Below are 13076 nucleotides of genomic sequence, written 5' to 3'. Positions count from 1 at the left end.
TAATTTAGAAAGCACGTGGTACAAGTGGTAAAACTTTGCGTGGTCCCTTTAAATACATTATGAACTTCCTGGAGTCGGTTCGGTTTCGCTTTCCCTTAAAACAATTCAGAGAAAATATTGAGCTCGTCTTGGAATACACAGGTCTTAATTTTTAGTTAAGACCTAATTTTGAGTGGGCTGCAGACTCCTTTAGACCTTCTGAATGCTGGCATAAAAGTTGTCTTCTTTAAAGTTTGGGTTTTATCGCCATAGTCTACACAGTTTGAAAATGACGTCGGAATCGTCTCTCAATTTGAAAGAAGGTAACGTTAATGAGTCAACGTTTCTATTTTGACTGTTTAGTATTTTTGTGAGATTAAATATTTCATTGTTTTGCCTTGCATTCAATATTAGACCTGCAAGAATTTGAGAGTATTAGACCTATTCATATTAGACCTATTAGAATTGTGTGTTTGAAAACGAAAGGGAAGGGTACATCAACAGGGGAGCGTAACCATAGGCCTATGGATATATGATTATAACCATATAATAATAAAAATATATATATTAAAGGAAAAAACAAAAAACGATTAGGTTACTCTAATAAGTACAACTTTATTTGCAGTTGAGGAGCTGGCCAACGCCTTGGGGGAGGCAATCAGTAGCGGCGAGAAAGAAGAGGCAGCCAGACTTTCTCAAATGTTGTCAGAACTCGCAGTCGCTGTGAAAGTCAACGTCGACAATCGAGCCTACCCAAGTGACTCCATCAAGTCCGTTTGTCAAGCTCTGGTGGAACCAGAATAAAATCCCAACATGAATCAAAACTTATTATACACTCTACATGTTTTGTGTTTATATGTTACCTTATGTTTATCAATGGATTCTACATTTACTACTCTCCCTTCTAAGGTTAAAGGTCGGAGTTGAGGATGGCCAGTCAGAAATGGGCATCCCTGTGAGTGTTGAAGTCTCCACAAACATGACCATAGCAGAGCTAAAGGACAAGGTAACACCAAGTTGGCATGGCAACAAACAATTCATGTAGAGCTTAGCGCATGCTAAATCACTTTGTCAGTATTATCAATCGAAACGGTATTTTACATACATTACAAAACAACTGATTCAATCAGTTCAAAGTCTATTTTAAATCCTCATCGTCATTTCAATCAACTGGCGCTCACTCTGCATATATTTTCCCACTCACAGTTCAGTCAGGACCACGGCTTCAATGCGACACTGCAGCGCTGGGTCATCGGCAAGCGTCTGGCGGGCGACGGCGAGACGCTGTATAGCCATGGCATCCGCAAAAGTGGCGACCAGGCCTTCCTGTTCATCCGCTCCGACCATGCCGGGGCCCCACTGACCAGACACCTGCAGCAGCGCGAGGAAGAGCAGCAGCTCCTTGATAGTGGGTTTCCTTCTAACCCTTACGATATAATACGATGTGCTTATTGATTCAAAATACCATTCTGCGCGGTAATTGTAGGGCTGTGTAGCAAGTGGATTATTTATAGCTTAATATTCAGCAAAGTAAAAGTATACCCCTACCCATGTAGCATCTGCACAATCTTCCCATTCCTATGTTTTAGTCCTCCGCCTATTACCGGTTTTACTTGAACTTGCGTCATGTTACGGAAGTGAACGCTCCATGTGCCATCTCATTTTGTCTTCGTGTCTCAGTGGGAGGCTGGAAGCCACTCGACGATCCCTTTTGTTCTGTTATTTCATTAAAAACTTAAACATTGATAGTTTTCCTGTCATCCTTACAGGTATTTTGTGCGGGCAACAGGTGTGAAGTGATTGTACCTGACCACAAATGATCTTTCTAATAAACCCATTGAATGATTGTGTTGAAGGGATCGCGGAGACGGTCATTCTCATGCCCAGGGGGCTACAGGCGGGAGCTCCTCCTCCCATAGTGCGCCCCAAAGTGCCCCCCAAACCCGCCGTTGTTCCCAAGGTCAGAACAAAACCTTTTGTCATACATTCATAATATCCATATTCATAAACTAGTCACGGTTAATGTTAGCGGACGAAACACTTAATCACGTGTGTGTGTGTGTGTGTGTGTGTGTGTGTGTGTGTGTGTGTGTGTACTGTATACTGTATGTGTTTGCAGCGGGGCTGGACCTGTAAGGTATGTACCTTTGTGAACAAGCCGACGCGTCCGGGATGTGAGATGTGCACTGAGGAGCGGCCTGTGGGCTACCAGGTTCCTGAGACCTACAAGCCAGACGAGGAGGAAATACAGCGCATGCATCAGGAGGAACAGGCCAACCAGATTTACACTGAGGTGAGGGACGTTAGTACAATTCATTGCAGTAAGGTGGACTTCTTTCACATTTAGCTTTTACCTAGGTGCATTTTTAGACAGGTGATTAACATTTTCAGGAGCATTTTTGACCTTTATGATTGTCCTATGAAAAGAGATTGAATGTGATAGTCATCCAGACAGACACACAGACAGACACACAGAGACAGACACACAGACACACAGACACACACATATACACACACACACATACACAGAGACAGACACACACACATACACAGAGACAGACACACACACATACACAGAGACAGACACACAGACACACACACATACACAGAGACAGACACACACACATACACAGAGACAGACATACACACATACACAGAGACAGACACAGACACACACACAGGAGATTGTGCTATACTTCGTACATCCGTCTGGCCTTCCTGCCTAGGTGTTGCAGGCCGAGGCTGTGCAGAGGGAGAGGAACTTCCTTGAGCTGCTGCAGACCGACGACCAGAGCATCGTTCCATGCGTCCAGGAGCTAGAATGTTTAGTCTGCATGTGCCCCGTGCTGCCAGGAGAGGGCGCCATACTCAGAGAGTGCCTGCACAGCTTCTGCAGGTCGGCAGGAATCTCAAAATACATAGATTGTGGGTTAAATCTGAAACGTCAGGCAAGGCCCATTGTGGACTGATTGCATAACAAACAAATAAACTTAAATGTAAGGTAAATTAAGGACAATTGTATTTAGCGTTAATTTATCTACTACTACATCTTATGAACTGGTATGGGTGGTCACAGTTCATATCAAGTCATATATGCAACCATATGTTGATGTTGCGTGTGTGTGTGTGTGTGTGTCTTTCATATCAGGGACTGTCTGAAAGGCACCATAGTGAACAGCCAGGATGCAGAGGTTTCCTGTCCCTTTGCAGACAACCAATACGACTGTGACAAAAAGCTGCAAGACAGAGAGATAAAAGCTGTGAGTGCAAGCCAAGAGGGGACCACAAGCCCATCAAACCACCCCCAGAAACAAAACCTTTCTCATAGCCTCCATCATCCACATATTGCAATTCAATCGTATTTCAATCATCAAAATAGCAATTGATAATTTTGAAGTGTAAGAAACCTTTGTAATTGTTGTTAAAATGACAAAGAATGACATCAGATGCAGGCATACAATTTCCAACTCGTGCAAACTTGTACCGCCTTCCCTCTTTCGTCTTGTTCCTCCGGACCGACAGCTCCTGACCGAGGAAGAGCACCAGCGCTTCCTGGACCTGCGGCTGAGCATCGCCGAGAGCCGCCAGAAGGACAGCTTCCACTGCCAGACGGCCAACTGTCAGGGCTGGTGTGTGTATGCGGACGAGGTCAACGAGTTCCCCTGTGATCTCTGCAAGGAGACCAACTGTATTCTCTGCAAGGCAAGCGCACAGCCCGTCCCCTTTCGCTCATGGTGTTGGGGCTTGGTGGTCCCATTACTTGTTTCATTCATTCGTGCTTAAGGTGTTTGATTTGTGGATGGAGAGCTGCATTCGAAACATGACGTACACTTGCAGGCTATCCATAAGGACATGAACTGCAAGCAGTACCAGGACGACCTGCTTCTCCGGGCGGAAAACGACCTGGCTGCAAAGCAAACCAAGGAAATGTTAGAGGTGCTTTGAGTTTCAGAAATAACATTCATATTCACCAACCCAATGTATTAATGTATTCATCTTTTTTCTACGTTTGTTTAGTATGGTTTAGAATTAAATTGCTTTGGTATCCCCTGGCGGTGACCGAGAGAGCGACAGAAAGAGAGATACTAAACCATGGAATAATCATGACCTCTAGTTTAGTATGCGACTTACTTGGTGTACTGTATGGGGTACTGTTTCACTCTTTCTAGCAAATGCTGAAGAGCGGAGAAGCCATGAAGTGTCCCGGATGTGATGTCAACATACAAAAGAAAAGTGGCTGTGATTGGCTCAGCTGCCTGATGTGTAAAACAGAGATCTGCTGGGTCACGAAGCAGGCTCGCTGGGGCCCAAATGTAAAATGCACTCTTCCACATATAAGCACAAACCCATTTGATAATATGCATACACCCTTGCACCATCACACGGTCATTTGAGACTGGGAAACAGTTTTACTATTGTTTTGACACATTGTGATTTCTAATAAATTCCACAGATCTAAACCCCCATGCAAATATGCTAAATCCGAGATTTTTTTTAAATAATACTACCACATTTCCACATTCCTCAAATCCCATCACACACAAACGCGAACCTGTACTTTTCCATGCTTACCAAATTACCACATTGGTTATGTTGTGTTTTTGAACTCTTTTTTTTTTGTGTGTGTTTGCAGGGTACTGGTGATGTATCAGGTGGCTGTAAATGTCGTGTCAACAATGCGCTCTGCCACCCCAAGTGCCAAAACTGTCACTGAGACAAGTCCTACCGTACACACACACACACACACACACACACACACACACACACACACACACACACACACACACACACACACACACACACACACACACACACACACACACACACACACACACACACACTCTAGGTCATTATTCAAGGACCTCTATCTATTTACATTGTCTGAAATGTAAAAATGTAATTACATTTTATTTGTATAGCCCTTAATCACCGGTAGAGTCCCAAAGGGCTTAACAGGGCATATATTTATGACAACTCCCTGACCCTAGCTCCCAAGAGGGCAAAATCTCCCTTAATGATCATGCAGGGATGATCAGGAGTGCAATGTGTGCCATAATTGACCTACATACATGCATACATACAGGCAATACATTTTAAATCTGTGATCGGGTGCCGGCCGGTTAGCCATAATGAGAGTCCAGGCATCCAGTCGTAGTCACCGCAAAATGCTAGAACAGACCAAATACTGAATTACAAGGGGAAAAGTGCATACTGGAAATGTAGACAATCATGAAGGATTTGGGGACTGGTGTCTTTATACTAGTACTTTTGTTTATATACTACTATTATTCTGTAATTTATGATTTTGGATTCCTTATCATTTTTGTGGACTAAATAAATGGGTAATACGTGGGTGGAAAGACACTCTGGAAATCTCAATTCTTTGGGAAACATGTATTCCCACAACGTTAAATAAACTTTTATATGACCATGATGAATCTCAAATTTATTTGATGGTTATTTTATCACTATTCTCCTCTACTGTGTTGGGGCTGGTACCTGCTTCAGATGAATGCAGATACACTATATGCAAAAAGGGCCCCTATTTAATCAGTAGGTGTGAATGTGATAAACAGGTTGTTCCCGCCACCCCATTCATCAATTTGTGTGAAGGGACCTGGCTCTTGTTTGGACGAGCTGGAAGATAAGTTATCGGCTGTATTTTACACAACTGATTATCTGGAGGTAAGTACAGGAACTCTAGACCTTGGTGCTATCATCATCATCAACTTCTATTATTAGACTCAAGGTCCATTTTAGAAGACATACAATTCAAAAAATAGACAACAGTGGTATAATGAGCACATACCACAGCCTCTCGTGATCTATTGCTTAATTATGCAACTATTATCACATCGTATTGTTGATATAAATAAACATGTCAGTCCTATCCACTCAGATTCATCATTACAGCCAACCCCAGAAGTATATGACTTTATTTAGGAATAGATATGGAAAGGGAGAGACGGAGGTATCAGAGGTTTCCAGGGGAGACCAATGCTGCCTTGCATACAATAAATAGGCCTACAACACATCTCACACCTTTAGACAGCTCATACAAAAGCCTCAGATAGAAATCGGTTGAATTAGCTGCAAATGAGAATGCCCGTGAATCAGTTAGCAATGCATAATGCAGTTTATTACAATTTATTGCACAATTTTTAATGAGTGAGTTGACTGATTTATATCAAAATGTATACAAAAAAGGCAAATTAATAACTTTTTTGGATTGAAGAAATTTTAAATCAAATGTGGATGTTTTAGAAGTTACAATATAGCACTACTAGATTACTTTGAGGCAGCCATCTTCAAGAGTGTTCCAGGTCATCTTCATTTCAGTAAATATCCAAAATAACCAACCTCACAGACTGCCTATAATAAGAAAAATGGACAGTTATGATATAGCACATAATTATATTTTAAAACCCCAAATTACTTTATTAACTACAGTCTAATTAGTTGTCGAACAGCCATGATTGGTTTATCGATTACAAATGTTGGTCATATTACATTTGAGCGGAATACATTCAGCAATTCTAAATATGTGGAGTGTAGTGTCTTCAAGAGTATGAACATAAGTGATATCTTAAATATACTTTCCAATAAGGTGTTAAAAGCAAAGGATGGCCTCAATTGCATGAGCACAGCTTAAACAAGCCAATTTAAATTTGTCAGATGGAAGTGGTTTTCCAACCGACTTCAATATACATTCTGTACAAAATTTGCAAAGATTTTATCCTAATACGGAGGTTTTACAACTACCATAAATCAGGTCAGATTACAGTGTCTGTTTTTTCTGCATATTTTTCTGTGTTTTTCTGGAGCATCTTGGCAACTATTACATAATATGAAGCAATGCTAAACATGAGAATGTACTATACAATGTGTATTTGCAAAAATAAAACCAACAGACAGATTGATGAAATGTTTGACTAAAAAGTGAGGTGTAATGTTAAAATGCTTTTGCTGAAATTTGGTGGCAAGTGCCTTTCAATCTAAATGTGAACTAGTCAAATAACAACCCTGCCAAAGTCTGGAGGTCATAATGGATAGCTTTTAGCGCTACAATGAGATAATGGCAGCCTATGCAGATTCTGCTTTACCCCCAAAGAGCAAAATACATACTATACTAAACAGTGTGTAATTAAGAAAACATTAAGGAAGATTTCTATATATTTTTTTTTTCTTTACATCACTTCATTTGGTCTCAGTCGGTCACACTCCCCCCAATAATCATCATGTAGGCCTAGTCAGTAGTCTATATTGACAGCAACGAGAAATAAAGTGACAATCAAGCATATCTCCCTCTCTGGCTCACCATAGTTCTCCGGGCACAACCTCAAATCAATTATTTACAAATATATATTAAATTAGAAAATAAATAAAGATTCTATTGTATCTGAATGTGTGTCTCTTCAATACAGTAGTAGCTAGCCTCTGTCCGAACCCCGAATAACTAAATCTTGTGTCAAAACGTGATCCTAGAGAGACAGGACTCTTCTGGTGAAGATGTCCACACAGGTAGAGAGACCCCAAGAGCTCTATGTTGGCAGACACTGAGCCAGCAGTCTGAGCCGATCAAAGTGTCAATTTGTGAACGGCCTATAAAGAGGCCGCTCATCAAGCAAGGTTGTGGACATAGGGAGAGCAAGGTCCCTCAAGGGAACAGGTCCAGTTTGGGAGCCCACTCCAGGGCTGTGTTCACCACGGCGAAGGCCGCCGCGCCCAGAGCCACCGTCAAGCCCATGACGGCCAGCCGCACGAAGCGCCGTGCCACAGAGGGCCCCGCCACTGCCACGGCGCTGGGCCCCGCCGCCCCGGAGCTCTCCAGCGCCGCTTGTTTCTGCCGACGGCGGCGACGGAGCACGGAGTCGGGCCGCTGCTGAGTGGACGCCAGACCAAAGTCTGTGAAGGTAGAGGCGGCTGTGCTGTGAGAGAGAGAGAGAGCATCAGAGACAGAAGAGAGAGAGGTGTGATGATCGACTCAGGCCACAGGTGATGATTGGGGATATTGCTGCAAACCTGGGTCTGCAGCAACCTGGATATTGTTGCAAACCTGGGTTTGCAGCAATATCCCGAGTCCATAATAGATAGTTAATTCTGCTTCGTCACAAAGGAGAACTTGAACTTCCTTTTTCTAACTAATTCTGGGAGGACCTTGGGTATGGCAGAGGCAAGCACCAACTGAGCAGAAAGCTAAATCTGAGCCAATTTTGTTACCCTATGATTGCACTCCAATCATTCACATTGGATTTGACTCTTAGCAGTGATGCTGACTCATTCAACTCTATTTCCCATAACCTCCATAAGGAGGCTGAACATTTCTATGGGCCGTTAGTAGCAGAACAGTAGCCACCTCTCCTGGGTGGCGGCCTCTCTGGCCAGCTCCGAGGGTGGGAACTGAACAAAGAGGTCCCCAGCACGGCTGATGAGCGTCTCGTACGGGAGGTCCTGGGGTATCTGGGACAGAAGGTGGTGGACCATGGCCATGTCACACTCGCACTCCAGAACCTCCTCTTCTCTGTACAGCACAATCTGAAGCACACACACACACACACAGACACATGATTTGCGACAAACATAATTTACAAAGACTGACAACATTTCTGTAGTTAGCAGCATTGTGTTGTTCTTTACCAACGGACGTTGAAACACTGTCTGCTGCGTTGTCATTCATGAACTAGGATAAGTTTAACACACAATGTTAGACAACAGTTCTACAGTGTGTAGCGCCCTTATAATAATAATAAAGGAATGCTGATAGCATTCAAGGCAACAGGATGCACCTAGCTACAGGAGTGAGTAATTGCTTTCAGACTGTGATAAGACTTTGAGTTACTAAAATCTACGAAGATAGTTGAAAGAAGGCCTTCCAAAAATCCCAGCTTGTGTGACTTTCTCTTCGGTATGGCTCATCTATTACAGACACAGACACCATGAGGGCTGATAAGACAGCAGCCTACCGCCTCCTCCAACTTTTTCATCTAATAAGGTAGCTTTACGATACATACAGTATACAGCTTCTCTCTCATCCTCTCCAGAACATTCAATGCCAAAGGGGGCAGCGTTTGCTGCAGATTATTCAATCATAGAGTTTGGGGCATTTCTTGCATCCTAAATACTATTTTGTAACTCTTGATTCCATTAAAGGAATTTGGCCAGCTTTCTTCTCTTTACGGGAAAAAAGTAAACAAAAAATCTTCTACGACACATGATCACCATGTCTTCATTCAGAATGTGCAGGGAGAGAGAAGGGGCTCTTCAGTCGGGTTTGTTGTTGTGGTCAATGTGTCAGAGAGAGAGAGGGCGAGGCTGAAATGGCAAAGTTGATATTGAGCTGGGCCACTGGAAATAAATCAATGTATTGGAAAGACAATTACAACAAACTTGTAATTTGTATCTTATGTGTTCGTCAAGTTTCTCTTCCGTTTCTAAATAAATGGATTCAATCATATTCTGTCTTACCCATTATTTTAATACATTTACAGCGGAGCTGAGCACCGCAGAGTTGTGGTTTTCCTGTCTTCTGCAGTATGCAGATGCACCTGTTCAGCATACTGAAGTGGGTCAGACGCTGAAGACAACCCTGTCTCGCAAGTTCACATTCTGATTCTCTCTGCATATCAGATCATTAAGGCCTCAGTCCCGTAGAGCCTTTTCCAAAAAAAAGCTGAATGCTCGCATCATTCAGCGCTTGGGAGGGGAGGCCCAAGTAATAATTGGAAATCAATACTGGCCAGCCAAGACCAGACTGACATTCTTTGAGAAATGCAATCATGAAGATTAGGATGGTGTACCGAGGCTAGGTCAGATTTATTTGGCCAGGATTAGAGTCAAGAGATGTACGTCAAAGTAACAATAAGCAAGATTGGTTAAATACAGCTTGGAGAGGTCATAGGCATTCACTTTATATACATAACATTTTTCCAGAGTGTGAACAGAGTCGGTGGGACTCATTCAATTAAATTCATACATTTTAGTGATATAGTTAAACTATTATAGCAGGTGTTGAGGCTAGAAAGCTGCCTTGAAACTCACCACAGCAGCAAAGTAGATAGGCATCAGTGGATGGCAGGCCAAGAAGAAATCATACAACCGGACCACATGGCGGAAGTCAGACAGAACGTGACCGAACCAGGTGATCAGCCAACTGAGGGCAAATATGGTGCCCACCTCCGCCCTGAGATACAACCACAGATTGATGACACAGGAACATTATTTCCTCACTTTATCAACAGATCGATATGATTCTGTGAACTAGGCCTAGCTCAGCAGCCTTACCAACCACATTTAGCAAGCAACCAAGTGATAACAGTCGAAAGAGTGCCTAATGCATTCATAGGGTCATGGTGTGCTAATACATGCCAACTGTTATGATTTGAAACACCAGATTAACTGTAGAACAATGTCTGTATTTTCTAGGGAATACGCTTCACCTAAGAGCTTACTGTTGCATGAAGTCATGCACCTCAGGGTTGACCCTCTCAATGATGGGCATCAAATAGTTCAGAATGTGTTTGGTGTTGTCCATAGTTGGGTCCATGAAGTCCCTAAGAGAAACACAGGTTTATTCAGCAGGTTAAACATTTATACGAAAAAACAGCTGATTGTCAATCCGGCTCTCAGCAACACAAAGTGATTTGGGTATCAATTCACATGAACACTCAGTCCTTCATAATAAAAAGTTCTTCAGATGATTTTATCCAAAGACATCAAACACCAAAGTTGGCAGGTTGAGCACCCAGTGGTAAAAGTAGATGTCACTTATTTTTGAAGAAGTGGTAAAAAAGAAAAATGAAAAAAGAAATACATGTGAAATCTGAACCGTGTCAAGGGAAGACAGGATGTGGCGGGTACCTGAGGTGATGCGTTGAGAGCTTCTCCACCAGAGCAGTTGCTAGCCGCTCGCCGAGGACCAATAGGAAAGTGACGACAATGTCATGGTAACCCTGGTAGTAGTGCAGCTGGGGGTTATTTTTCAGAACCCTGAGGATAATGTCAATGAGCTCCTCCTGAAGACCCTCCCTCTGTTCATCCGGCATACCTGTACGGGGTCAGGGAAACAGACCGCTCTAGAGACACATTTTCCTATCGTCACACTTACTGATCTTATTCAAACAAATGTTACTTAAACAAAATGATACGTATTTATGACATCATTATGACGACTGATAAGGGACTCTACATAAAAAGAGAGAGTGAGTGAGTGAGTGTGAGAAAAACCAAAACACTCATTAGTACAGATATATGAACACCACTTCTATTTCTTTATCCAGGAGATGACCAGTTCCCCAGTTAAGGACAATGACTGCTACGGATTCTACTCACCAGGAGGGAAACGCCGTAGTGAGCGTTGGACATCTAGCAGAACCTGGTTATAGTCCTTGTTGTTTTCTCGCTCTACTGTGTCCAAGTTGTAAAGTAGAGGTTTTTCAATAGTCATACATAACACAGATACATGAATTATGGTGTATGCGTGGGTGTGGGTGCTTTGTCGATGTGTGGAGCTGCTGAAGATGAGCACACTAGGGCATGTACTGTCAAAATCATGGACAGAAGGATTGGATCTGCTACTCTTAAAAGTAGGTTACTATGAAGGTACTACACATAGTGCTGTGTCCTTGTAAATCTAGATCCCGGCAATGTTAATTCACCACTACAAGGAGAAACACATCTGAATGTGCTTTACGGCAAACGTTTACCTGGTTCCTGTTCAAGAACGTGTGAGGGGACGTTGAGAAGCCGAGGCCATACTTGACAGCGTATCTCATCTGTTAGTAGTCCCCCCTCGCTGATGGCCATCCGCCTCAGGGCTGCTACATCCACCGGACTAACACTCAGGGCATTTGTGATGTCCGCAACCTTCCTATTGCGTCTGGAGTCCCGGTCTGATGCCACAAATGGATAACGTTACGCCACACAACAATACTTGCATGAAATAAACTATAGAAAGCGGTTCGTTTTAAGTAGATTTGTGTATCATTACAGCAAGTCATTTTGGTTAGCTACGAGACATAACTGCAGCATGAGTGCTAGTTAACATTTACTTGATTTACGAGTCAGCCAGAAAAGACCGAAGAACACAGAATTCATTTTCGAATTAAACCATTACACTTACCATGGCGTCCATTCAACGGGGTAGTGCAAACACTCACTGAGCTCTTCATGTTCTCGTCACTCCTTGACAAACTCCTGCAGGCTAACCTAATTGCTACTCCCTATGCATCGTTTTATGCGTGCCTAATCTTGATTTAGGCTGTTTTATGTGCCAAATAAGGGTTAGCTTTCTAATTAGCCAGGCAGCCCTCATATGCTCAGAATATTTGTTGATGGTCTGACAGGCTAACGTTGGCTATGTAGCGTTAGAGATAGCGTGCTAGGACTATTGTTAGCCGGAGAGCTATCCGTTCAGCTAACGAAACGCTAGTCAAACCTCATTGTAACAACTACATTCAAGACCTGACGAAACAATCACCTGTCAACTATCGATTAAAAAACATTTCATCACACGTTAAAGGGATAATGGCTTGACATGTTTACATTCATGTCTCCACAGACAGTGCAGAAGCCGTTACCTAGCGGAGACTTAGAGATGACGCGAGCGAACGGAGGACGGGAGGTGCCGTGAGGAAGGGGCATGTCCACCGCGGTTCCTCTAACAACGTTACTAATAAACACACAACACCGCTCCGAGGTTCATCGTTGTCCCTGAGTCATATAACACCGTCGCGGTGTTTATAGCGTGGTCTCTGAGTCACACAACACCGCGCCCTGGGGTTTATAGCGTGATCCCTGAGTCACACAACACCGCCCGGGGTTCATAGCATGGTCCCTGGGCTGAGGCTCCCTGCTATCACACAACACACATATTGCAATAAGATGACGTTACTGTCTCATCGAAACCCGTGTGACATTAGGGAAGAGTATGATAGGTGTGAATCAGGGAAACAATTTTTTTTTAAATAATGTAGCCGAAAATTCGAGGATAAATCATATAATAAAAATAGATTAGACAATGGTAAAAAAAATATATAGATATCAAATATATTAGTGTACATAGGTATATAATTATGAATCCATCCATCCATAAATAATCC

The 13076-nt window shown here is 42.8% G+C and overlaps 2 protein-coding genes across 4 annotated transcripts; one reads left to right on the top strand and one right to left on the bottom strand.

Annotated features, from left to right (window-relative positions):
* Window positions 1-69: 69 nt before the first annotated feature.
* On the top strand, window positions 70-6117 carry rbck1 (RanBP-type and C3HC4-type zinc finger containing 1). Of its 2 annotated transcripts, none has more exons than XM_056605769.1 (12): window positions 70-302; window positions 605-749; window positions 889-985; window positions 1186-1387; window positions 1836-1939; window positions 2099-2272; window positions 2715-2875; window positions 3128-3239; window positions 3502-3681; window positions 3817-3915; window positions 4149-4292; window positions 4613-6117. In XM_056605769.1, the coding sequence occupies exons 1-12, from the start codon at window positions 269-271 to the stop codon at window positions 4691-4693; spliced, it is 1533 nt and encodes a 510-aa protein (XP_056461744.1). In that variant the 5' UTR covers window positions 70-268; the 3' UTR covers window positions 4694-6117. The 2 variants fall into 2 exon arrangements, with proteins under 2 accessions (XP_056461744.1, XP_056461743.1); XM_056605768.1 differs by having other exon boundaries at window positions 2706-2875; window positions 4613-6116.
* On the bottom strand, window positions 5758-12854 carry tbc1d20 (TBC1 domain family, member 20). Of its 2 annotated transcripts, none has more exons than XM_056605771.1 (8): window positions 12098-12854; window positions 11682-11867; window positions 11308-11379; window positions 10837-11023; window positions 10428-10529; window positions 10018-10159; window positions 8336-8514; window positions 5758-7907 (listed from the first exon to the last, which is right to left on the bottom strand). In XM_056605771.1, the coding sequence occupies exons 1-8, from the start codon at window positions 12144-12146 to the stop codon at window positions 7637-7639; spliced, it is 1188 nt and encodes a 395-aa protein (XP_056461746.1). In that variant the 5' UTR covers window positions 12147-12854; the 3' UTR covers window positions 5758-7636. The 2 variants fall into 2 exon arrangements, with proteins under 2 accessions (XP_056461746.1, XP_056461745.1); XM_056605770.1 differs by having other exon boundaries at window positions 5760-7907; window positions 11308-11382; window positions 12098-12853.
* Window positions 12855-13076: the final 222 nt, after the last annotated feature.

The sequence above is a fragment of the Gadus chalcogrammus genome, chromosome 13 (assembly GCF_026213295.1).
Source record: "Gadus chalcogrammus isolate NIFS_2021 chromosome 13, NIFS_Gcha_1.0, whole genome shotgun sequence".
Lineage (NCBI taxonomy): Eukaryota > Metazoa > Chordata > Actinopteri > Gadiformes > Gadidae > Gadus > Gadus chalcogrammus.
The sequence above is the reverse complement of the archived record's forward strand: the minus strand, read 5'-3'. Positions and strand labels throughout refer to the sequence as shown.

What these genes read in the sequence shown, in the direction of transcription:
- rbck1 (XM_056605768.1), top strand. Translation starts at nt 269, where the DNA reads ATGACGTCGGAATCGTCTCTCAATTTGAAAGAAG. An exon ending in AACCCGCCGTTGTTCCCAAG is followed by an intron (nt 1,940 to 2,098) that starts GTCAGAACAAAA and finishes ATGTGTTTGCAG; the next exon opens with CGGGGCTGGACCTGTAAGGT. An exon ending in AAACCAAGGAAATGTTAGAG is followed by an intron (nt 3,916 to 4,148) that starts GTGCTTTGAGTT and finishes CACTCTTTCTAG; the next exon opens with CAAATGCTGAAGAGCGGAGA.
- tbc1d20 (XM_056605770.1), bottom strand. Translation starts at nt 12,146, where the DNA reads ATGAAGAGCTCAGTGAGTGTTTGCACTACCCCGTTGAATGGACGCCAT. An exon ending in GTGCATGACTTCATGCAACA is followed by an intron (nt 10,160 to 10,427) that starts GTAAGCTCTTAG and finishes GTTGTATCTCAG; the next exon opens with GGCGGAGGTGGGCACCATAT. An exon ending in CTATCTACTTTGCTGCTGTG is followed by an intron (nt 8,515 to 10,017) that starts GTGAGTTTCAAG and finishes TGTGTGCTTCAG; the next exon opens with ATTGTGCTGTACAGAGAAGA.